Source organism: Chiloscyllium punctatum, chromosome 23 (assembly GCF_047496795.1).
Source record: "Chiloscyllium punctatum isolate Juve2018m chromosome 23, sChiPun1.3, whole genome shotgun sequence".
Classification (NCBI taxonomy): Eukaryota; Metazoa; Chordata; class Chondrichthyes; order Orectolobiformes; family Hemiscylliidae; genus Chiloscyllium; species Chiloscyllium punctatum.
This window is the reverse complement of record NC_092761.1, coordinates 92,042,292-92,068,569: the sequence shown is the minus strand read 5'-3', so window position 1 is coordinate 92,068,569 and position 26,278 is coordinate 92,042,292. Positions and strand designations below refer to the sequence as shown.

At 45.7% G+C, this 26,278-nt stretch overlaps 1 protein-coding gene across 4 annotated transcripts in view; it reads left to right on the top strand.

The window, feature by feature from the left end:
- The window catches only part of LOC140494255 (ubiquitin carboxyl-terminal hydrolase 2-like), a 114,873-nt gene that overhangs the window by 49,632 nt on the left and 38,963 nt on the right, over positions 1 to 26,278 (top strand). For 3 of the 4 annotated variants that reach the window (XM_072593505.1, XM_072593504.1, XM_072593507.1), the window contains one exon: positions 5,135 to 5,889. In XM_072593505.1, coding sequence (XP_072449606.1) covers positions 5,176 to 5,889 — 714 coding nt within the window. In that variant the 5' untranslated portion in view covers positions 5,135 to 5,175. Of the gene's footprint in view, positions 1 to 1,869; positions 1,910 to 5,134; positions 5,890 to 26,278 lie in introns of those variants that run through there. The other variant, XM_072593503.1, reaches the window with a different exon arrangement.

The window sequence follows — 26,278 nt, the reverse complement described above, 5'->3', positions numbered from 1 at the left end:
GACATTGGATACTGCAAAGGCTACGGGCCCTGACAACATTCTGGAAATAGTACTGTAGACTTGTGCTCCAGAACTTGCTGCGCCCCTAGCCAAGCTGTTCCAGTCTAGTTACAACACTGATACCTACCCAACAATGTGGAACATTGCACAGGTATGTCCTGGATGTAAAAAGCAGGACAAATCCAACCTGCTACTTACCAATTACTGTCATCAGTAATGCTGTCAAAAAAGACATAGTTAGCTCAGTGTGATGTCCAGTTTGGGTTCCCCCAGGGCCACTCAGCTCCTGACCTCATTACAGCCTTGGTTCAAACATGGACAAAAGAGCTGGATTCCAGAGGAGAGGGGAGAGACAGCCCTTAACATCAAGGCTGCATTTGACCCAGTGGGGCATCAGGGAGCCCGGGCAAAACTGGAATCAATGGGTATCGGGGCAAACACTCCACTGGTTGGAGTCATACCTGGCACATAGGAAGATGGTTGTTTGAGGTGAGTCATCTCAGCTCCAGGACATCTCTGCAGGAGTTCCTCAGGGTAGTGTCTGAGGCCCCAACATCTTCAGCTGTTTCAACAATGACCTTCCCTCCATCATAAGGTCGCCGATACTTACACAATGTTCTGGACCATTCACAATTCCTGAGATACTGAAGCAATCCATGTTCAAACGAGATCAATCAAGATCTGGACAGTCTCCAGGCTTGGGCTGACAAGTAGACAATGACCATCATCAATAAGAGGCAATCTAATCATCACTCCTTACTGTTCAATGATGTTACCATCACTGAATCCCCCACTATCAACATCCTTGGGTTTCTGCTGACCAGAAAGTCAGCTGCACTGACCACATAAACACAGCAACTCGTAGAGCAGGTCTGAGCTTGAGAATACTGTGGCAGGTAAACTCACCTCCTGACTCCCAAAAGCCTGTTCATCAAGGCACAACTTGGGAGTGCGATGCAATGCTTGCCACTTGCCTGGATGGGAGCAGCCTCAACAACACTCAAGAAGCTTGACACCGTCCAGGACAATGTAGCCCACTTGATTGGCACCACATCCACTTTCTTCACCACCAACACTCAGTCACAACAGGGTATTGACAAAAACACATGGACGCAGACAGTGAGAGACCTCTCCAGAGATCTTGTATTGCCTTGTATTGCGTCATTGGTTTGTTTTTACAAGAGGACTGCAGAAATTCACCAAAGATCCTTAGCCATCACCTTTGAAGCTCACGAATCCTTCCATTTAGAATATCAGGGACAGCAAATACATGAAACACCACCCTCTGCAAGTTCCCCTCGAAGCCACTCACCATCCTGACTTGGGAAAATATATTGCCATTCATTCACTGTCACTGGGTCTAAATCCTGGAATTCCCTCTCTAATGACAGTGTGGGTCAATCCACAGCACATGGACTGCAGCGGTTCAAAAAGGCAGCTCACCCTCACCTTCCCAAGGGGCAACTAGGGACGGGTAATAAATGCTGGGCCCAGCCAGCGATGCCCACATCCCATGGGTTAAAAAAACAAAAAACTTTAAATAAGCCCAGCATTTTTTCAGCCTTTCTACCTTCAAACCTCAGTATCCAAGTCTGTGTTTCTCTGTGTGTGTGTGTGTGTGTGTGTGATACTCTGTCTCCGTCTTTGTGTCTGTGTGTTTCTCTGGAGAGGTCTGTCACTGTCGATGTCCATGTGTTTCTGTCAATACCCTATCAGGAACAAGTCTAGACTTGCTTGTGAACACCAGCTTCCCTCTTCCTGCCAGATCTCTGTGTTGGGTTGTTTTGCAGTGTAGTGTGGGATAGCTGTAATCAAAGCTGTTACCATGGTGAGAAAAGGAAGCTGCTCAGTCATGTGGGGGATACCAAGCAAATGGCCGAAATTGAGACAAGAATAGTGAAAAATGGAAGTAGGTTGTTTTTATTGTTTTTTTGTTCTGTTTGTTTTCCTACTATTACCTTCAGCTCTTGATGTACTTTCATTCATCTGCCACAGACTTCTGCAGAGTTCTGTCTTAAAAGATCTGTTTCTGGTGTTGCCTTGTATTGTTGAGTTGTTTTGCGCACATTGTGAAGCTATCAGTGCCGTGTGAAATAGATTTAAACCCTCCTAGGACAGGGACAGCACGGGGTTAGATACAGAGGAAAGCTCCCTGATCTCTGTCCCCCATCAAACCCTCCTAGGACAGGGACAGCACGGGGTTAGATACAGAGGAAAGCTCCCTGATCTCTGTCCCCCATCAAACCCTCCTAGGACAGGGACAGCACGGGGTTAGATACAGAGGAAAGCTCCCTGATCTCTCCCCCATCAATCACTCTCAGGACAGGGACAGCACGGGGTTAGATACAGAATAAAGCTTTTGTCTGCACTGTCCCAACGTGGATTGAAAGCATCTGATGTATCCAGTATGATATTCTCTTCCTCAATCCCCCTATTTGTTTACAGAGGTTCGTGGCTGAAAGGTGGCAGTTTTGTGCCATTTCCCTGTTCTAGAAGCAACACAGGAGACAGAGTGCTTGTGACCTGAACCTATATCAAGTCACTGTCATGTGGGCCTGTGGTGTTCTGTGTTTGAAGATGAAGGAAGATGTTGGAATAAATTCAACATGTTCCTACAACAAAATCCAGAACCTTGCTTCATCAGTTACATTTTTCAAAGTTGGTGGATCTCTTCACATTCGCGGGTTTTCCCTCCCCCACTCATACAATCCTGAGTGAGGATAGATGCTGATGTGGAAGAGGCAGGGTGAGTGTACAATATACAGACAGAGGCTACAATACAAGGACAGATTTTGTAAATTTGGTGTTTGGGTGACACTGTCAATGCAATAATCCACCACAAGGTGGCAGGATCTACCTGTGATTCCTTCACATGGAGCTGCTGAAGGGTTCTGATGGTAAACATGTCCCATTGGGTGATCACTTGGAAATGGATCCTGTAATCTCCAACTACAAATTCGTACCCGTAAATCTTTTTGGTGAACAAACCTGTCTACCAATCCTTCCTCTAGAAGATAGAGTCACAGAATGGCAACTTTGTAAACTTTTCACTTTACTCTTGTACTTGAGTACACATGACAGTAAAATCCAATTCTAATTCTTATTGCCTTTCGGCCTGAAGTAAACCTACCGTCCAATCGAACTGAATAGAGCACAACCAAAAGCAATCCCTCCGCCCTCAGAGGGCCAGGGCTGAGGGGGAGCGTCTCCCACCACGAGGGTCACTGAGGAAGCAGCTCCCCTGCGAGGGTCACTCTGAGGGAGAGATTCCCCCCTCGAGGGTCAGTGCTGAGGGAGCAGCTCCCCCCTTAGAGGGTAATTCTGAGGGAGTGTCTCTCCTCTCTCTCTCTCTCTCGGGTCACTCTGAGGGAGTGTCTCCCCCCGAGGGTCAGTGGTGAGGGAGTGTCTCTTCCCCCCTCTGAGGGAATGTCTCCCCCCTCAAGTGTCAGTGCTGAGGGTGTTTCTCCCCCCTCGGAGGGTCACTCTGAGGGAGTTGCTCCCCTCTTGAAGGTCACTCTGAGCGAGTGTCTCTCCTCCCCCCCTCCCCCTGTGAGGGTCACTCTGAGGGAGTGTCTCGCCCCCTGAGGGTCAGTGCTGAGGGAGTGTCTCTTTCCCCTCTGAGTGAATGTCTCCCCCCTCAAGGGTCAGTGCTGAGGGAGTTTATCCCCCCTCAGAGGGTCACTCTGAGGGAATGTCTCGCCCCCCCCGAGGGTCAGTGCTGAGGGAGTGTCTCTTTCCCCTCTGAGGGAATGTCTCCCCCCTCAAGGGTCAGTGCTGAGGGAGTTTATCCCCCCTTGGAGGGTCACACTGAGGGAGTGTCTCCCCCCTGCGAGGGTCACTCTGAGGGAGTGACTCCCCCCCCCCCATGAGGGTCACTCTGAGGGAGTGGCTCCCCCCCCAGTGAGGGTCACTCTGAGGGAGTGTTTCCCTCCCCCCGGGGGTCAGTGCTGAGGGAGTGTCTCCCCCTTGAGGGTCACTCTGTTATATTGAAGAAGAGTGTTAATGGTTCCACCTCAGTTCCGATGGCTGGATGGTTGGTTTGTGATGCAGTGTGGTACCAACTGTGTGGGGTCAATTCCCACACCACCTGAGGTTACCATGAAGGGCTCTCCTTCTCACCCTCTCCCCTTGCCTGAGATATGGTGGCCCTTAGGTTAAACCACCACCAGTTCTCTCTCTCTCTCTAACAATAGAGCAGCCCCTATGATATGGTCAGACATTGACACTCACTTGTCAATAGTGATTCCAGAAACATTTGATTATTGAGCTATTGTCTTATACTCCTGAGATTGTGAAAGGTGCTATAAGAATGTTACTCTGGGCGGAAGCTGGAATGCTGGTGAGGGTCCATTCCCGATGAAGGGCTTATGTCCGAAACGTTGATTCTCCTGCTCCTCGGATGCTGCCTGACCAACTGTGCTTTTCCAGCACCACACTCCACTCTGATCTCCAGCACCTGTAGTCCTCTCTTTCCCCTTGCTGGTTAGGGTAGATAAGTCCAGAAGTTTTAAACACCAGCATTAACAAGTATTTCAGCAACAGTTGAGCTGTGTGGAGACAACAGATATTACAGTGTTCTTTGTAACAGAGAAGGTCTGAGGACACACATTCATCTGAAGGTCAGTCAGGCCAGTGGTCTGATTCTGCTGGAGACAAGGTCCAGGCACAGTGATTCACAGCTCAGAAAGGGCATTTCCATTCATAGCCCAGAATTAATGATGCATTCAACCTACACATTAGACTTCTGTCCCATTTGCCGGGTGTTAAACCATGTTGTTTATAAATTGAAGCAGTGAAGGTGGTGATACGGGTTTGGAGTGGGTACATTTACATTGTTTTAGAATGTGGCACCAGGTTATGTTTTGTTTCCCTGTGCCCAGCAAAATCTCACAGGATCTCTCCAGTTCAGTTCCACTCATATGTTTCAGTGCAATGACAATTCGAGGTTGGTTACCAGGAAAGGTCAAGGCTGGATGTGAAGGATAGGAATTCCTGGGGTCTGTTCCCTATGAAGTGTCAGTGGACACAGCAACTAGTGGATGGTGCTGGGGAGGTTGGACTGAGGGAAGCTTTAAATTATAATTAAAAGTAATTATTCATTTGAGTCTAAAATGAATTTCTTTTTCCCCTTCAGTAAATGCCAGACGTGGCCTACTGTGTGAGGCTGAGGTTGACATGTCTCGAGTTTCCTCGTCATCCACAGTGAAGCGAATTGGTAACTATCCGGGCAGCTCCCTCTCCAGCTCTCACTATGGTCCCACGTACCATAGCTACACTCCCAGCCTGGGCTGCAGTTACACAGACAAGAGTAAGCTGCTTTATAAACCAGGCTACACCAACTATATTCCCCACGCCAACTCTAACCGAGCAGCAAGCAAATGTACTGTGGAGGCTGACCGAGGTCGGCAGATCCCTCGCCCTGACATACTCACCAGGCGCAGTGAGAGTTTGAGCCGTGTACCCCTGAAAGCCTTTCCGAGTGGACTCACTGGCGGATACTGTGGTAACTATGGTTACAGCACAGTGAGCAGTACCTCAGTGTACCCTCCTCCTCGGCTGTCTCTAACTCGCAGGAAGTCCATCAGTCAGACAGACCTGAATCACGATCTGCTGAACCTCCACATGGCAGACACATACCAGTTAAACTCCACAAAGAGCCCTACGCTCACTCGACACGCCATGGACTCCCAGGCTGGGAGCTACAGAGGCTACACTCGGAGTGACATCACCGAGGGTTACTGTACCAAGGGCTCAGGAACTTACAGCTTACCACGGAGCGTGACACAGGAAACCATTACTGCTTCATTTAAAAATACTGATCGCTTCAGCCCAGCATGGGAGAGGAGTGTGAGTACTGGGAGGTGTACTTCACCTGTTCGAGAGACAACGGTAAGTGTGGGATCAGTGGAAGGGTCGTGAGGTTAAACTGTTGACCAGAGGTGATCATGGGACCTTGCATAAGGCATCAATAATACGAATAAAAGGGGATCATTTGGCTCCTCAAGCCTATTTTTTCATTTTTCATTAAGATCTGAGCTGATCATCTACCTCCGTTTCACCTTCCGGTACTCATCCCAAATTCCTTTTGATTCCCAAAGTCTCCAAAACTATACTGATCACTGCCATGAATATACTGCATGACTGAACTATAACAACAACTAAATCTACAACTCTTTGGGGAAGGAATTCCAAAAATACACAACATCGTTCATGAAGAAATTTTCTCCTCAGCCCAGTCATAAATAATTAGGACCTTCTCCTGAGTCAAAGCCCCCTTCTTTTAGACTGTCCACCTGGAGAAACTGGTCTCTCAGTATTTACCATCAAACACTGTCCAAAAGATTGTTAGTTTTCAATGAGATTATTTCTTCCACTCCTAAGGGTATTGGTATCTGCTACTCAGTCTCTCATCAATAGGACAGACAACACTTTCATCTTGGGCATCAATGTTGTGAACTTTAACTGAATTACCTCAAAACCAGTAGGATCTTTCTTTAGATAAAGAGACCAAAACATTCAGAGTGCTGGGAGTGTATTCTTATCAAAGAAGGCTGTTTAGCCCAGGGTACCTCTATTGATCCTTTGAAAAATATCCAAATCATTTCACTGACCAGACCTTTCCCCATGTTTCTGCAAATTTTCCCCAATTGTTATCCAACCTCCTGTAGAAAGTTATGATTGAATTAACTTCCACCATTCTTACAAGATCATCATAACTCACTGTGTAAGTAACAAGGAGCTGTGAAATATATCAGCATCTTACAGGAAGAGGTGGGGATAGGAAATGATGCCATTTTACAAGTTTACAAAATAAGATTCTGTTCTTTGTTCTGTGTAATAAGCTGGGAAGCGATGACCTGATGATATGTGAGGCGTGTGTAATGCACATGTAGGTATGTGCTGTGTTGTGGGTGAAAGGTTCACTGTGAAACTGGGGTCCTGTCCTGACACAATAGCAATGTTCTGGGAAACAGTTTGCAGAAGCAACTCCTAGTGAGAGATTTTCTCTTGTAGCTGATGAGCCTCAAACATAAGTAAATCCCATTGAAATGTTGCTTGTGTGTGTGCAGGGATGTAACCATTGCAGCGTTACTCAGATAGCTGTAATCCAGGGAAACAATTGATACCAGAAAGAAAGAACCTTGGAGATAGGCAGAAAATGTTGGCCCATGTGGTACTCCCTCAGCACTGACCCTGCAACAGTGCAGTGTTCCCTCAACACTGACCCTCCGACATTATGGGGCTCCCTCAGTGCTGACCCTCTGACATTATGGCACTCCTTCACTGCTGACCCTCTGACAGTGTGGCACTCTCACAGTATTGAGCCAGAATGTCACATTGAATTATGTGTCATGTCTCTGAGATGGTAATGCTACCCACTGAACAACAGATGGCTCCCCAGCTACCATACAGGAGTAACAGCCCCTGGGTGTGTTAGCCCTGGACTAACAGCAATCCATCTAACCTGGTTCGGTCTGTCCCGTTCTGCATTCCAGGCACTCAGTCATCTGCTAGCAACGACCAAAAATGAATTAAACATCCAACCATAGCTCTCAACAATCTCAAGTGAATCTAAAACAGCCACAATATCTCATTAGTGTAGTGGATAAGGATACGAGTTTGACTTGCAGGACATGACAAGGTCACAGCACGACCCTGGTATTAACTTGAGTACGAGGGTAAACAGTACAGTGATGGTTGTGTCCTGTGAGGTTGTGTATTCTTGCTGTGTTGGTCACCTAGGAGCAGGAGGCCATTCAGCCTCACCAGTCTGTTCATATCTGAGCACCCTTTATGATTGTATTTCTATTAATGCTAATCCACCTCAATGTCACAGTCACTCAGTAATCCCCCCATACGCTATCTAACTGACTGTAACTCTGTTGACATTAATCTCCCTCTTGACCTGTTCCTCTTCCAGTTAGTGTCATTGGACAGTTATTCTGAACTTGTCTCCAGGATCTTTCTGGATATTGTTTTCTTTCTAATCTCCTCTCCCAATCTCTGTTACGTTGAAGAAAATTAAAAGCATCAATTTTCCTCTGTTAATGGTTATACTTGTTTGATTTTGTCTGTGGTGGCCGTATGAAGTAATCTGGTGTAGTGGAGGGTTGCCTGACTGACTTTCTGCTTGCTCCTGGCTGTGTAGAGTTTGACCTTGATCCTTCCCAGCAGCTATCAGTCTGGGCTGCTTTCAGCTGAAAAGTGTTCAGTGACCTGAGTCACTTCTCTTTGTTCACCATTCGGCTCTAACCTCAATTTACCAGAAAACCTCAAATCACACAGAACAAACCACAGGAAATTCAATAAACTGCATCATTCCCACACAAATCCAAAAACGTTTTCATTCAGGTAGATACTGGATTGAACCTGTCTTCCCCTCTCTCTCTCTCTCTCGCTCTCGCTCTCTCTCTCTCGCTCTCTCTCTCGCTCTCTCTCTCTCTCTCTCTCGCTCTCTCTCTCTCGCTCTCGCTCTCGCTCTCGCTCTCTCTCTCGCTCTCTCTTGCTCTCTCTCTCACACTCTCTCTCGCTCTCTCTCTCACACTGTCTCTCACACACACACACACACGTCATAGTTGTAGATGAGGCATTTTAATTTGTTCAACTAAATTAATCTTGTATTTATAGCTAATCACAATAATAATGATTAGCAAATTGTTGGACTCTTAGAAATACCTATCTAGTTCACAAGTGTCCTTTAGGGAAGGAAACCTGTCTTCCTTACCTGATGTGATCTACATGTGACTCCAGACCAACAGCAATTGCTGTTACTAACCTCTGAAGTGATAGCCTTTTGAAAGTGTGAGACTCGAACCTGAGGCCTCTGACCCTGTAGCTGCAGCCTAACCAGAGAAGGTTGTAAAGATTCAGCATAACTTCCCTGCATTTGGCAAAAGCAGGAAAATGGATTTGTGATACAGGTTAGTGAGTTTGAGGGGCCTCCTCAAGTTCTGTGAATTTTCAAAATGTGGTCAAAACTGGAGATGGGATGTGAAACCTGCCCCAGATCACTGTCCAGTGCACCTCTCTATAAGGGGATGGTGTCTGGGATATCACCCCCTCAAACTGGTCCCATTCATAATCCTGGTTCCTGTCACATGACAGGCAAGGGGACAGATACCCCAAGATTAGCTCAGAGATAACCATACGTACGATAAGGGAGAAGGAAATTAGAATGAGAATCCCAACAGTGTGGAAACAGGCCCTTTGGCCCAACAAGTCCATACCGACCCTCCAAAGAGTAACCCACCTAGACCCAATCTCCGACTGTATACTTACTTCTGACTAATGCACCTAACCTACCCATCTCTGCATGCTATGGCAATTTAGTATGACCAATTCACCTAAATATTTGGTTAATTTGCACAAAATTAACCCAATTACAACCTTCAGTGATTCACACTCCTGGGCTACCAGGAATGTGTGAGTGCCCTACAGTGATTGGAATGTGATAGGGTAAATATACAAGGTCTTTTCCCCAGGGTGGGGGTGTCCAAAACTAGACGGCATAGGTTTAAGGTGAGAGGATGTGGAGGAGGCTGGTACAATTGCATTATTTAAAAGGCATCTGGATGGGTATATGAACAGGAAGGGTCTGAAGGGAGATGGGTCAAGTGCTGGCAAAGGGGATTAGATTAGATTAGGATATCTGGTCGGCATGGACGAGTTAGACCGAAGGGTTTGTTTTCTTGCTGTATATCTCTGTGACTGTATGATTACTGATACCTGTGATGAGAATATCAGCTGAGTTAGACATTCCGAGGCGTGTATGTGTGTGTGGGTGTGTGTGTGTTTGGATGTTTGGGTGTGTGTGTGTGTGTGTGTGTGTGGCTGTGTGTTTTTGTGTGTGTGTGTGTTTGTGTGTGGGTGTGTGTGTACTGACTAAGAGTGGTATCAGTAGTGGTATAAGTGTTTATTGCACTGCTATTGCATTCTTTAATGTGTTTCTATTTCTGTCAGCTGTGCAGGGTTCATAGTTCCTTGTTATTTATTAACCCTTGCCTTAATAGAGAGTTGGCTTTCACTGCCTATAGAGTGTCAGTAACTTAATTCCATGTGAATGGGGTCAAAACCCAATTGGGAGGGGGAGGTGAAGTGCACTTCCTGTTCAAAAATAAAATTACATGGATAGCAAGAAGGGATTTTATAGAGTCTGAGGGTGTGGGGAACCACAAAGAGAAAAAGACCCGATTGGGAATTATGTACAGGCCTAGGGGGCAGTGACCATAACATGATACACTCACCTGGCAGTTTGAGAGAGAAGCTTGAATCAGGTCTAATGGTATTATAGTTGAGTAAAGGTAATTACAAAGACATGAGGGAGGAGCTGGCCAGAGTTGATTGGAAGGGAAGCCCAGCAGGGAAGGTGGTGGAACAGCAATGGCAGGAGTTTCTGGAGGTAATTCAAGAGGAACAGCAGACATTCATCCCAAGGAAGAAGTAACATACTGAGGGGAGGATGAGGGAACCATGGCTGACACGGAAAATGAGAGAAGGCATAAAATCAGGAAGACAGTGTGGTGAAGATTTGTTGGAAGCTAGAGGATTAGGAAGCCTTTAAAAACCAGCAGAAGATAACTTAAAGAGCATTGGGGTGAGGGTGGGAAGAAGATGACATTTAAGAATAAGTTAGCTAATAATAGAAGATTGCAAAAGTTATTTTAGATATCTGAAAGGTAAGAGAGAGGCAAAACTGGCCAGTGGACCAAAGGAATGGCACAGGAGCTGAATACGTCAGGTTTCACCAATAACATAAAAGGACTTTGAGAGTAAGGGGGCAGAGATGAGTGTGCTGGCCATCACTAAGGAGAAGGTGATGGAGAAGCTACAAAGTATGAAGGTTAATAAATCACATGGACCAGATGGACTACACCCCAGAATTCTGAAAGAGATAGCTGAGGAGATTGTGGAGGCATTAGTGGTGATCTTCCAGGAATCACTGGAGGCAAGAAGGGTTCCAGAGGACTGGAAAATGGCTAACCTAACACCCAAGTTTGAGAAAAGAGGCGATTGTAGGCCAGTTAGTCTGACCTTGGTCATTGTAAGATTTTAGAGTCCATTATTAAGGATGAGATCGGGAAGAACATGCAAGTGCAAGGTAAAACAGGTCTTCATCAAGGAGAGATCATGGCTGATAAATCTGTTAGAATTCTTTGTGGAGATAACAAGCATATTAGACAAAGGAGAGCTAGTGGACATGATCTATTTGGATTTTCAGAAAGCCTTTGACATGGTACTGCACAGGAGGCTGCTAAAGAAGGTAAGAGCCCAGGATGTTAGGAGCAAGTATTGGCCTGGATAGAGGATTAGCTGACTGGCAGAAGGCAGAGAAGGTGGATAAAGGGGATTGCAGCTCGTGACTGATGGAGTACCACAGGGGTCAGTGACTATTCTCGTTATAAGTTAACGATCTGGATGAAGGAACTGAGGATTTTGTTGCTAATTATGGTGATGACACAAGGTAGGTGGAGGGGTAGGTAGTGTTAAGGGGGAGTCCGCAGAAGGACAGTGACATGCTAGGAGAGTGGACAAAGATGTGGCACATGAAATATAATGTAGCAAAGTGTGAGGTTATGCATTTTGGTTGGAAGAATAGAGCCATTGTCTATTTTCAAAACCTGAAATGCAAAGTGACTTGGGAGTTCTGGTTCAGGGTTCTGTTTAGGTTAACCTGTGGTTCGGTTGGTGGTTAGGAAGGTAATTGCAATGATAGCATTTATTTCAAAAGGGCTAGAATATAAGAGGCTGTGTAAGACAGTTATCAGACCACATTTGGAATATTGTGAGCAGTTTTGGAGTCTGTATCTAAGAAAGGATGTGCTAGTTTCAGAGCTGGACTGGAGCAGGGTTACAAAAATGATCCTTGTGATTTGAGGAGAGATTGAGGATGATTCTGATTGAAGTTTACAGAATACTGAGTGGTCTGGATAAAGTGAATGAGGAGATGATGCTTCTACTAGGACCCAAGGGCACAGCCTCACAGTAAAGGGATGATCCTTTAGAACTGAGAGAAGGAGGAATTTCTTCAGCCAGAGAGTGGTAAATCTGTGGAACTCATTGCTGCAGAGGGCTGTGGAAGCAAGGTCATTGAGTGTATTTAAGAGAGAGATAGATAGGTTCTTGATTAGTAAGAGGATCAAGGGTTACAGGGAGAAGGCAAGAGGATAGAATTAGGAAACGCATCAGATTGATCGAAGACAGAGCTGACTCGATTGGCTGAATGGCCTCATTTTGCTCCTATGTCTGTGTTCGAAGACCAACTCCTGACCCATTCTGGCTGAATGAGATGTCTCATTGTGATGAGAAGTAAGTGAGGCTCTGAAAGGTAATGTGCAACATTTCACATTGGGAAAAATATTGAGATCAAGGTTGATGAATTCACATTAATATGTTCATAAACATCAGTGGGGCACAATGTGGGTAAGAGGATGGTACAAACAAGATGCATTCAAGGATGATGCTCCAGTGTAGTAGTGAGTGAATGCTGCAGTGTCAGTGGGCCCGTACTCAGCTGCACTGTCAGAAGTTGAGTGGGACGTGATGATCAAGTCAACAGAATTTTTGAATGAACTGTGATTTATGTAAAATATTGGTTGAAATCACATGGGAGGTGGCTGTAGAATGACGGGCAATGTTGCCAACATCTAAGTGAGCAGCTTCTAGAGAGTTTTGCGATAGAGAACAGTTCAGTGTTAAACAGAATATTCAGAATGATCCTGGGAGAGCGGGCCGGCATCATAGACAATGGCTTCATTCTTACAATGTTTGATAGCAGTTCATTCAAGACTGGATATTGGGCAAAGAGGGTGAAACCATAGACAGTGGAAGGGTTGAGATGTGGTGAAGTGATTTGGTTGACTATGACTGGAATACATGTCTTTGGGAAGCCTGTAGATGACAGTATCCTGGGAGATCATAAAGGGTAACATGGGTGGGGGTGATTTTGAAGTTGCTTAGTGATTAGTTATGATTCTGTTGGTGAGAATAGAAACAGAATAGAGTATTCTGTGTATTTTACAGGTTGTAGCCTTAATCTTTTTGTTGAAGCCATGCCAAGGTTATTGCTCTTATGCACCATTGGATAAAGAAGGAAACGTCAGACTGGGTTTGACAGTGCAAAACTGCTGCAATTTCAACTGTGGATGGACGCTCATTGTCTGTGGACACAGATGAAGAATGACCGTTTGGGTACTGAAAGTAGTGAAATACAGGCCACAGTAAAACAAGGCTGTCTGAGAGTGGTGTGTGTCTCCCTATATCCCTGTGTGTGTGTGGGACCCTATATCCCAGTGTGTGTGTGTGTGTGTTGGGGGGGGGGGGGGGTACCCCTGTACCCCTGTACCCCTGTACCCCTGTACCCCAATGAGTGTGTGTGTGTGGGGTGGGGGTACCTTGTACCCCAACGAGAGTCAGCACCTTCATGGTTGGAGGTTGGGAGCAGGGAAAGGAGTAACTAGAAAAGGGTGAAGATGCCTTTCTGAAATGAATTTGGATTGCCATGGTTCCCTCAAGCTAATCTACTTAAAACTGCTCTCAAAAGCCCCATTGTTATTTGCTAATTATGAAGTCTTTCTCCTGTAATATATGCCTGCTCTGTATATTTCCATCTTATTTATAGCAGAATTATTTTTCTCCCTACACTTTGAGGTAATGAAGGCATTCAGTGGTCTCCTGGTTACCTGGCCTACACTCAGTATAATGAGTCAGTGCTCAGTCTTGGTACATGCTGTTCTGTACTCGAAGACAAAAACATAACAGTGTACCCAAGGTAGACGGACCCCTCCTTGCCATCACAAATGCTTGGTATCTTCTCCATCTTGTACAAAGTCCAAGCGACCAGTCTATATTTCATCATCGCAGACTGAATACATTGCAGTTAGTAGACCATTAGTCACAGACTGTGAGCGCAGTATAAGGTACAGAATGCCTTGCTCCTGCCACAGATGAGAGGCACCAGATGAGGTTCTAGTCGAACGCAGTAAATTGCAAGCAGGCTATTTCTCCACTTTACTCAGAGAGGGAAATCAGTTGTTGAGGAGTACTTCTTCCCTCACAGCATTGGGGATGTCCCAATACCTCACAACCCACAGCAGTGAATGCAGACAGCTCACCAGCACCGTTCTAACAGAATCACTGAATTCAAAATGTTCACTGTTTCCCTCTCCACAGATGCTGCCAGACCTGCTGAGTTTCTCCAGCACTTTCTGTTTTTGTTTCAGATTTCCAACATCTTCAGTTCTATGTTTTATTTTAGCTCTCCATCACCTTTTCCAGAGTAATTAGGGCTGGGAAATAAATACCACCCTAATTAGTGATCCCATATTCCATGAATGAATATAAATAAATCAAGCTTGCGGCAAGGGTTTGGCCATACGTTGGCTGTGTTGCAAGGCAGGAAGGTGGATGTGAGTTGAACGAGGCAGGTAGACACCCCACAACATTCCATTTCGTCTAAACTACATTAGGGGATCAGCTTTAATGATGTACTCCAGTCTTTGTAGCAGGATTCGATCCCACAACGTTCTGACCTCAGCCAAGAAAGAGAAAGATGCAATACCCTACCCATGGTGGAAATAAGTCCCAGGAACGTGAGGATTCTGTGAAAGGTGTTTATTGGGAGAAGAGACAATGCAGTAAAATCCCTATGTTAGCTATCAATGAGGAGGTCCTTACACAGTCTCTCAGGTAGCTCTCACTGTACACCTAGTGTTCAGGTCCTGGCTGTCAAGATCTCCTAATGATTAATGGTTATTGATCTGTTGTAGCCTCAACAGGGTTTATATCTCTTCACATTGTTAAAGAAGGTGAGCCTGAGAGGAGAGGAGGAGGAAATCTGCACTCACCTCCTGCCATTTAGAATGGCAAGATTCCAGGAATCTTTCCTGTTCCCGAACCAGCCCCTCATGGAATGGAATTTTACTATCACTTGACAGTTGGATAACTTTGCTCTGACATAGTGGAGGTGATAAGTAGTCACATGGCTTCAGTATCTCACTGTGACCTTGGCTCAAGAATGTCCAGCGCTGAAGTGATTCTTTGAATAATGGGAAGTGTTGCTTTCCAAAGAGCATTTGGTCAAATCGAGAGCTTTAACCTTTCCATCAGGTTTCAGTGACTGAGGTTTGAGCTGGGGGTTGAGAAGGTGTATGGATTGGGGATGTGTATGGGGTAAGGGTTGCTTGTGGGAGCATGGGAAGGTTTGGGCTAAGGGGTTGGGTGGGAGTGTGGCATTTGGATGGTCAGAGATTGGGAGGAGCTAAAGACTGAGATGAATGATAGGGTAAGGGCCTGGGGGCCTGGGAGGCTGGTGATGAAGGCGTAATGGTTTGAGGTGAGGGCGGAGGATTGTAGGGGAATGAGTTGCTTTTGAGGAACTGTAGATATAAGTTTTGCAGAAAGATCTATTGACCTGACCTGGAGGGGTACCACGAGGACGGAGAAGCTTCAGCAGCTTGAAGCTCCGTCTGACACCCCCCCCCAGAGCTCAGTGTCTCAGTTTGAGGAAGCAGGAGGTTGACTGATGCAAAGTGAGGATGGGCACTGAGACTATTGATATGAGGAAAGGTCTTTTCTCCCTCTCATTCATCTATATCCCTTCATCCCATCCATTGTTGTTCCTTCAACTGTCTCTGCAAGAGATTCTCTTACTCCACTCCATAATGCTTGCTTTATCAGATTGACAGGTCACTATGTTAAAAAAGTTTTCACTGTCTTGTAAATTGTATGCACAGCAAGATCCCAAAACATTTAATGTGCTTATGACCAAGTAATATGAATTCAGTGATTACTGGAAAAATATTGGCCAGGAGTTTGACAAGGTTTTCAAAAAATGTTAAGTCATCAGATAAAGTTGGAGGTATCTTTGGCATGGATAGAGAATTGGCTAATGGACCTGAAACAACAAGTGAGGATAGGAGATTCCTTTTCAGATTGGTAACCTGTAACCAGTGGGGTTACACAGGGATCAGTGTTGGGACTGCAACTGTTTACAATATATATTAATCACTTGGAGAAAGGAAGTGACACATTTGCAGATGACACAAAAATGGGTGGAAAGGCAAGTTTGTGAGAGGGTACAAACCGTTTAGAGAGATATTGATAGGTTAAGCAAATGGGCAAAAGGTTGGCAAACAAAGTGTAATGTGGGAAAATGTGAAGTTGTTCATGTTTGAAGGGAGAAAAGAAGAACAACATTATTCTAATGAGGAAAAAACCTGCAGAAATTTGAAACACGAAGGGACTTGGGGAGGGAGGGGGGAGAGTTGGTGGGGGCTTGTGCACAAAACCCAGCAAATGGGCAGCATGTAATCAGGAAGTGTCATGGAATATTGGCCCTCATTTCAAGGGGGTTGGAGTATAAGAGTAGGGAATTCTTTACAACTGAGCAGTTCTGGTTTCAATATAGAAGAACATCTACGAGGCAGTTCAGAGCAGGTTCACATGGATGATCTCCTGTTTGGGAGAATTGTCTTATGAGCAAAAGCTGAGCAAGCTGGGACTCACTGGAGTTGAGAAGAATGAGAGGTGATCTCATTGAAACATATGAGATTCTTCAGGGGCTTGACAGGGTCAATGCTGAGAGGATGTTTCCCCTCAGGGAGAGTCTAGGACCAGGGCATATAGTGTCAGAATATTGGGGCACCAATTTCAGACTGAGATGGGGAGAAATTTCTTCTCTGAGGGTTGAGAGTCTTTGGAACTCCTTGTCATAGAGAGCTTGTGGAGGCACAGTCCTTACGTACATTTAAAGCTGAGATGATTGGTTCTTGATCAGTAGAGGAATTGAGGGTTATGGGGGAAAATGCAGGCAGGTGGATTTGAGGATCAGCCATGATGCTATTGAATGGTGGAGCAAGTGTGAGGGACCAAATGGCCTACTCCTTTTCTCTTTTATGGTCTTATCAGTAAGGAGAACTCACCTTCTGGTCTTCAAAATAATGCAATCGACCTCATAGGCGGAGGGGGACTTGGTTTTATATCCTATCCAAGAGACAGCACCTCCAACAATGTGACATTAAATCAGTACCACCCAACCATCATTGCAGGACTCCCTCAGCACTGACCCTCCGACAGTGTCGCACTCTCTCAGTACTGCACTGAGATTGTCACTGGGTTCTGGAGTGGGACTTGAAGCCACAACCCTGTTAGTCAGAAGGTGAGAATACACAAATTACACAGTTATGTAATACGTGGTTATGTTGGCCTCTGCCTTCCAGGTGTAACTGGTGAACATTTCCGCAGTGTCTATTTCGAAGATGGCACTGTCAACACCCTTCCCTCAAGTCTTACAGATGGGATTCTGAACTGCTGGCTGCCTCTTGCTTGGATGCAGCTCGGTGTTTCCAAATGAGGGCAGACACGATGAAATCCTGAGACTTGTCCGAGCTTTTGATGGGAGAAGGTGATACAAAGTTTTAGTGTCTGTTTTTTAGGAGACCCTGCCAAACGTTACATTGTGTAACACTGTGTTCTCACATGGTATTGTTTACAGTGTGGCCCTCCCAGCACAGTGCTCCAGACAATGGGGCTGTCGCAGCACAGTAAGCAAAGCGAGCTACAGTGAAGTCATTGTACATATGGTTCCAGTGTAAAGTACTGAACGAGTAACATTGAGTATGGCTTCCGTTCTCCTTGGGCACCTGTGGTTCTCTCTTTGATTTGTGCAGTGCTTCCTCAGTTGTGTATTCCCAATGGTTATATGCACAGTTATTCCACCCTGCAGAATCTGTTGTAGTTCCTTCCTCCAGTTAAGAACAAAGCTGACCTGAGCTGTGATCCTTACACTTTGTAATAAGTTGTCAATACTTACTGTTTAAACTTTGTGTGACACACCACACAGTGGCAGCATAGCATTCAAATTATAGTTATTTTTATTTGTAACTTTGTGTTTTAGGATATATTTTTGTAATTAATGTAAATGCTCATTTTCAATAAGAGAATAATAAATCAATAACCACGTGCATGAAGCTGCAATTTAGGATGCAGTGGGACAAGGGAGAAATGATGAGCCCTTTTGTGCCAAGGGTTTCTTTTAATCACTGACATCCCTTGTAATCGAATCCCCTGAATATAGATGTCTTCTAATCAACCTGTTCAGAGATATCATAAGACTAGAACAGACAGGACTTGAACCCAAACTTCCTGGTTCAGAGGTTTGGATACCACCACCACATCACAAAGCCTTCAATCTCCTGAATATATCACTAGGGGAAAGAAGAGAATATTTGTCCTGTTTTTTTAAAAACACGTTTCAATGTTGTAAGTACTGAGGAGGAATTACAGAAGCTGTGATTGGTTTCCTTAAAACAGACAACGGTGTGGGAAGATTTGATTGAGCTAAATATAAACTCAGGAGGTTTGACAGAGGTAATGAGAAGAAACTGTTTTCAGTGACAGGTTGGTCAGTAACCAGGCAGATACAGGTTTAAGGTGATTGACAAAAGTACTAGGAGGTAGGCGAAAAGAATTTTTAAAACATACTAAATTGTTATGATGTTGAATGTGCTGCCTGAAAAAAAATCGCCCCCACCAGCACCACTCTCATGCATTCTGCTGACATGCCCCCCACAGACCCCACTGTCACTATCCCCACCCCCCAGAACCCTGAGGGGAACACTACCCCTGCCCATGACTCCACCCCCATTCCCCCCACCATCACACCCACTCCAGTTACAGGTTCCACTCCCACTCCTAGCTCTACACCCACACCAGATCCCAGCTCCCGGCCCTGCCGTGTTTTCACCATCCCCCCAGACCTCCCCCTCACTGAGGACGAACGATCAGTCCTCAGCAAAGGACTCACCTTCATCCCCCTCCGTCCACGCATCAATGAATTTAATACACGCCGTGATGTCGAACAATTCTTCCGTCGCCTCCGCCTCCGAGCTTACTTTCACAATCAGGACTCCCGCCCACCTTCCGAGGACCCCTTCGCCCACCTCCAACACACTGCATCCACCTGGACACCCCGCGCTGGCCTATTACCTGCCCTCGACCTCTTCATTTCCAACTGCCGCCGGGACATTAACCGCCTCAACCTGTCTACCCCCCACCCCCACTCCAACCTCTCACCCTCACAACGTGCAGCCCTCCAATCCCTCTGCTCCAATCCCAACCTCACCATCAAGCCAGTGGATAAAGGGGGTGCAGTGGTAGTCTGGCGCACTGACCTCTACACTGCTGAAGCCAAACGCCAACTCGAGGACACCTCTTCCTACTGCTCCCTCGACCATGACCCCACCCCCCATCACCAAACCATCATCTCCCAGACCATACAGAACCTCATCACCTCAGGAGATCTCCCACCCACAGCTTCCAACCTCATAGTCCGGGAACCCCGCACTGCCCGGTTCTACCTCCTTCCCAAGATCCACAAGCCTGACCACCCTGGCCGACCCATTGTCTCAGCATGCTCCTGCCCCACTGAACTCATCTCTACCTACCTCGACACTGTCCTATTCCCCCTCGTCCAGGAACTCCCCACATACGTTCGAGACACCACCCATGCCCACCACCTCCTCCAAGATTTCCGTTTCCCTGGCCCCTAACGCCTCATCTTCACCATGGATATCCAATCCCTCTACACCTCCATCCGCCATGACCAGGGCCTCCAAACCCTCCGTTTTTTTCTCTCCAGACGCCCCAACAGTACCCTTCCACCGACACTCTCATTCATTTGGCCGAACTGGTCCAAACCCTTAACAATTTCTCCTTTGAATCCTCCCACTTCCTCCAGACCAAAGGGGTAGCCATGGGCACACCTGTCTCTTTGTTGGCTATGTAGAACAGTTGATCTTCCGTAATTACACCGGCACCACTCCCCACCTCTTCCTCTGCTACATTGATGACTGCATTGGTGCCACTTCGTGCTCCTGTGAGGTGGTTGAGCAATTCATCAACTTCACCCACATATTCCACCCTGACCTTAAATTTACCTGGACCTTCTGTGACACCTCCCTCCCCTTCCTGGACCTCTCCATCTCCATTAATGATGACCGACTTGACACTGACATTTTTTACAAATCCACCAACTCCTACAGCTACCTGGATTACACCTCTTCCCACCCTACCTCTTGCAAAAATGTCATTCCATATTCCCAATTCCTCTGCTCCCAGGAGGACCAGTTCCACCACAGAACACACCAGATGGCCTCCTTCTTTAGAGACTGTAATTTCCCTTCCCACGTGGTTAAAGATGCCCTCCAATGCATCTCGTCCACATCCCGCAACTCCGCCCTCAGACCTCACCCCTCCAACCGTAACAAGGACAGAACGCCCCTGGTGCTCACCTTCCACCCTACCAACCTTCGCATAAACCAAATCATCCGCCAACATTTCCGCCACCTCCAAACAGACCCCACCACCAGGAATATATTTCCCTCCCCACTCCTTTCTGCCTTCCGCAAAGACCGTTCCCTCCGTGACTACCTGGTCAGGTCCACACCCCCCCTACAACCCACCCTCCCATCCTGGCACTTTCCCCTGCCACCGCAGGAACTGTAAAACCTGTGCCCACACCTCCTCCCTCACCTCTATCCAAGGCCCTAAAGGAACCTTCCACATCCATCAAAGTTTTACTTGCACATCCACTAATATCATTTATTGTATCCGTTGCTCCCAATGCGGTCTCCTCTACATTGGGAAGACTGGGTGCCTCCTCGCAGAGCACTTTAGGGAACATCTCCGGGACATCCGCACCAATCAACCACACCACCCCGTGGCCCAACATTTCAACTCCCCCTCTCACTCTGCCGAGGACATGGAGGTCCTGGGCCTCCTTCACCGCCGCTCCCTCACCACCAGACGCCTGGAAGAAGAACGCCTCATCTTCCGCCTCGGAACACTTCAACCCCAGGGCATCAATGTGAACTTCAACAGTTTCCTCATTTCCCCTTCCCCCACCTCACCCTAGTTCCAAACTTCCAGCTCAGCACTGTCCCCATGACTTGTCCGGACTTGTCCTACCTGTCTATCTTCTTTTCCACCTATCCACTCCACCCTCTCCTCCCTGACCTATCACCTTCATCCCCTCCCCCATTCACCCATTGTACACTATGCTACTCTCTCCCCACCCCCACCCTCCTCTAGCTTATCTCTCCACGCTTCAGGCTCTCTGCCTTTATTCCTGATGAAGGGCTTTTGCCCGAAACGTCGATTTTGAAGCTCCTTGGATGCTGCCTGAACTGCTGTGCTCTTCCAGCACCACTAATCCAGAATCTGGTTTCCAGCATCTGCAGTCATTGTTTTTATCTTGAAAACAAAAGTAAGTAGATTCATTAGGAACTTTCAATGGGAACTAATAAATATTCAAAAAAGAAGAATTTAGAGAAAAACAGAGTGGATGACTTTTTCAAAGATCTAGTAAAGGAACGTTGGATTGAATGGCCTCCTTTTAATCATTCCATGCTGACTTGTTTTGCTGGGTTCAACTCTAACCCTGCCATTTGCTGCTTTATGACTCTATGAATGCCTTGATAGAATACTCCACTGAGCTGCTGATACAGGACAGTACACTGCAATGTAGCTTGCATCCAATCCTCCTGGCTTGAAGAAACGGATTCTTCAGAGTTATCCTGCAGTTCTGCATCAAAGCATCAAGGAAACAGGCCATTCTGTCCATATGGGTATTAACAAGCAAATAAATGTCATCATGTTGCCCTATCTAATTCCCATAAATCATTTTCTTTCAACTCTCCCCAAAATCTAATCTCAAATGTTAACAGTTTCTCTCTGATCATTAGAGTGAATTTCACAGCCTCACATCTCTGTGTGAAATTTTGTCTCTTCTATTCCAAATCTTGTATATTTAATCAAATCAGCAGCTTTCTTGTACTTTCAGCTGCTGGAAAGAATCTATCTGCCTCATCTATTTTAAACACTTACTCATATTGTAATGTAATCTGCACTGTGCATACAAAGTAAACAATTTTAAGACGATTTTTGTATTGGGTTGCCACATAAATGGCAGTTTCACAAACTCCATCTGAACCTCAATATTCTGCTCATAGTTTGGTACCAGTGTTGCAGACATTATGATGAAATAGAGAATTCCAGTATCTGTCTTTCATAATGTTACTACCTTGAGATGTTACCTTTAATAAACTTCTCTTTCACAATTTCTGTATGAATTATCTGCTACATTCACCTGCAAACCAATTTAACAGTAACTGTTTCAAAATCCAGTGTCAGTCAGCTATCTCACAAAGACGGTTCTATGTAGATACTTTCTCACATGCTGGCTGTCTTCCTTCTCTTCACCCTCTGCATGTATCATCTCTTTCTATTGCAACTCCCTGTCTCCACTAAGTTACTCTCTTTCTCCACTTTCTGTTTGTCTCTGCCTTCCCTCCTTCTCTCCCTATTTGCCTTTCTTCTTCATCCCCCATCTGTTTGTCTTTGTCCACCTCAATTTCTCACTCTCATTCCTCCCCCTCCCTTCCCCCCAAAAAAATCTGTCTGGTTTTGTAGATGTAAAGGAGCTATTTTGAAAAAGGACAAGGAAGTTATTTACCAATCGATATAACCAAAAAATAAAATTACCAGGTCATTATCACATTACTGCTTATGGGAGATTGTTGTATGAATATTATCTGCCGTACTTTCTGCATTACAATAGTGACTAGACTTTAAGAAGTAGCCATTAACTGTAAAGTGTGTTCAGAGTCTGTGGGTCTTGAAAGTCAAATGGTTTTTATTTTCTATACCGCTACGTCTACCTTTCCCTGTCTCTTTACCTCTGTCCTTTTCTCTTAATTTCCATCTCTTTGCAACTTTCTGTCTCCTCTCCCGCTGTCTCCGTCTCTCTGTCTCTGTCTGTCTGTCTCTCTCTGTATCTGTCTCTGTCTCTGTATCTCTCTCTCTCTGTGTGTCTCTGTCACTCTCTGTGTCTCTGTCGCTCTCTGTATCTCTCTCTCTCTCTCTTTCTCTCTCTCTCTCTCTGTGTCTCTGTCACACTCTCTCTCTGTGTCTCTGTCACTCTCTATCTGTCTCTGTCTCTCTGTCTCTGTCTTTCTCTCTGTCTCTCTGTCTCTGTCTCTCTGTCACTCTCTCTCTCTCTCTCTGTTGCTCTCTGTATCTGTCTCCGTCTCTCTGTCTCTCTCTCTCTCTCTCTCTCTCTCTCTGTATCTCTGTCACTTTCTCTCTCTCTCTGTCGTTCTTTGTATCTGTCTCTGTCTCTCTGTCTCTCTCTCTCTCTGTATCTCTCTCTGTCTCTGTCTCTGTCACTCTCTCTCTCTCTCTGTCTCTGTCACTCTCTCTCTCTCTCTCTCTCTCTGTCCCTGTCTCTCTGTCTCTCTCTCTGTGCCTGTTTTTACTTCTCTCTCGATTGTTCCCCTTTGTCCCAGATTGCCTTTCACAGATTTTCTCCTTGCAGGCTGCCCTTGTGTGCCTGTTCCTTCAGCAAAGCATTTGATCCTGCACTCCTGTGAATCATTGGTGTAATCAGTCACCTGCCCCTGTGTTCCTGCACTAATTCTCTCAGCTGGCTGCAACTGACGTAAACCACTAATTCAACATGCCATCCAGTCTAAGACAAACCAAAGTTGACCCTTGTTGTTCTGGAAACAATTGGAGAACATGAATGCGGTACAAAATGATCTGATTCTTCAAAGTTATGGTGCTTGCTTACTGAAACAACTATAAGGATTTTAAACTGAATTCATGTGGTTCCAGTGAGATTTTTGCAATTTAATTTGCTAAAAATCCTCTGATTGTAATTCAAACCAATCCTTTTATTTACTGTCCCACTGAAAAACTGCTTTCCTTGACTATTTCTTTAAGAATAATTTTATCTCCTGCTGTCCTGCCCAAGGACATTGCAGCAGTTTTTCTCTGTAGTGTTCTAGACCCAACCACCTTCAGCTACTTCATCACTGACCTTCCCTCCATCCGAAGGTCAGAGGTACGGGTGGTCACTGATGATGGGAGTGTGTAGTGACTCCTCAGAAGCAGTCTGTGTCCTACAGAAAGAACTGGACAACATTCGTGGTCGGGCTGAAAAGTGGCAGGTAAAACCTATGTCACATAATTGCCAGGCAATAACCACCTCCAAGAAGAGAGGTTCTAACTATTGCCCGGATGCTCTGGTTTCCTCCCACAGTTCAAAGATGTGCAGGTTAGGTGGATTTGCCTTAGAAAATGCAGGGTTACAGGGATAGGTTGGGGCTGGGGGGGAGGTATGTGGTTTGGGGTGGGATACTCTTCACAGGGTTGGGGTATGGCCTCAGGCTGAATGGAGGATTCTAAGATTCTATTCAGCATATCACATAACATGATCGAATAGTGGAGTAGCCTTGATGGGCTAAATGGCCTAATTCTGTTCCTGTATCTTATGGTCTAAACATACTGTGTGACTTAATTAAAGAATGCTGGAGAAACTCAGCAAGTCTGGTAGCATCTGTGGACAGAGAAACAGACTTAATGTTTCAATTCAAGTATGGACAGGATTTGAACTGGAGTCACATTGGACTCAACATTAACTCTGCAATCATTTACAGACAGAGAAACAGACCTGCTGAGTTTCTCCAGTATGTTTTGCATTTGTTTCAGATTTCCAGCATCTGCAGTATTTTGCTTTTTGATGCTTTGAGATTCTGTAATTAGCCTCTCACTATCCTAAGTTCATCTCTGTCTGTACTGCCTTCACACAGTTGGAACTGAAATGAAGGTTTATTGAGGTTATTCATGCTGGCAGTCTTTTCAGGGGTCAGCACTGTGCATTCTTACAGAAATGTCAAATGTTTGTTCTCTATTTAGATTATGTTTTGAATCGTATAGCATGACTGCTCAAGAAAGTTTCTCTCTCTCACACACAAACAATCAGTCTCTCTCTCTCTCACTCACTCACTTTCTCTCTCTTACTGTCTCTGTCTGTCTCTCTCTCACTCACTCTCTCTCTCTATCTCTCTTTCTCTCTCTCTCACACACTCACTGTCTCTTTCTCACTATCTCTCTTTCTTTCTCTCTCTCACTCTCTCTATCTCTCTTTCTCTCTCTCACACACACACTCACTGTCTCTCTTTCTTTCTTTCTCTCTCTCTCTCTCTCACACACACACTCACACACTCACACACACACACACACACACACACACACACACACACACACACACACACATAGTGGTAGCACTCTCACTTTTAATTGCAAATTTTCTGGCTTTAAGTTCCACTCCAGCCCAAAAGTCAAGCTTTCAGTCAGTAATTCGATCTTTCTGGTAAGAAGCTAAACTGAGGCCTTGTCTATTCTCTCAGGTCAATGGAAGTGATTTAATAACAATATTGAAAGAAAAGCAGGGGAGATATCCTTGCTATTCTATTATATTTATCCCTCAATTAACAACCCACAAAACAGATAGTTATACAGTCATTATTTAATTGGTTGCTGTGGGCGTTGGCTGTAACATGTTTTGGTCCCATCTCCTTTTCTTTTGTCACAGAATCATAGAATCCCTACAGTGTGGAAGCAGGCCATTCAGCCCATTGAGTCCACACCAATCCTCAAAGAGCATCTCACCCAGACTCAGTCTCCTACCTTTTTCTTATAATCCTGTGTTTCCCATGGCTATCCCTGGATACACACCCCTGGACACTATGGGCAATTTAGCTTGGCCAATCCACTCTAACCTGCACATCTTTGGACTTTGGGAGGAAACCGGAGCACCTGGAGAAAACCCACACAGAGCCGAGAAGAACATAGAAACTCCACACAGACAGTTGTCCAAGGCTGGGCTTGACCCTAGGCCCCTTGTGTTGTGAGGCAGTTGTGTGAACCACTGAGTCATCATGCTGCCCCATCCTGATTTCCTCCCACATCTCTCTTTGTATCATAAATCTCTCTCTCTCTCTCTCTCTCTCTCTCTCTCTCTCTCTCTCTCTCTCTCTCTCTCTCTCTCTCTCCCCCTCTCTAATCTGTTTTTCTTGCTGTGCCTTCCTCCCAAGTTCTGTCCCCCTCCCATCGTAGAGCGACTGATTTCAATCTGCATCATTATCTTAGAGGCACGTGGTGTTGACATGGTGATGACAGGGAGCATTGGGATTTTCCATTCTACTTCTTGCCAATCTCGTTGTGCTCCTGAATGCCAGCTGGGCTGTTGCTGTTGGCAGCGCAGCTGAGACTGAAGCTGTGCAGGGGCTGGAGCAGTAATCCAGAGGAGGTGTGAGCTGTACATTTATCATCAACTGAATGGGATTTCAGGTTCCACCAGGGCAGCTTGGGAATTTGTGGTTCGATTTTTTAAAAATCTGTAAAATATGCTGGATTCAGTAAGAGGAATAATGCTACC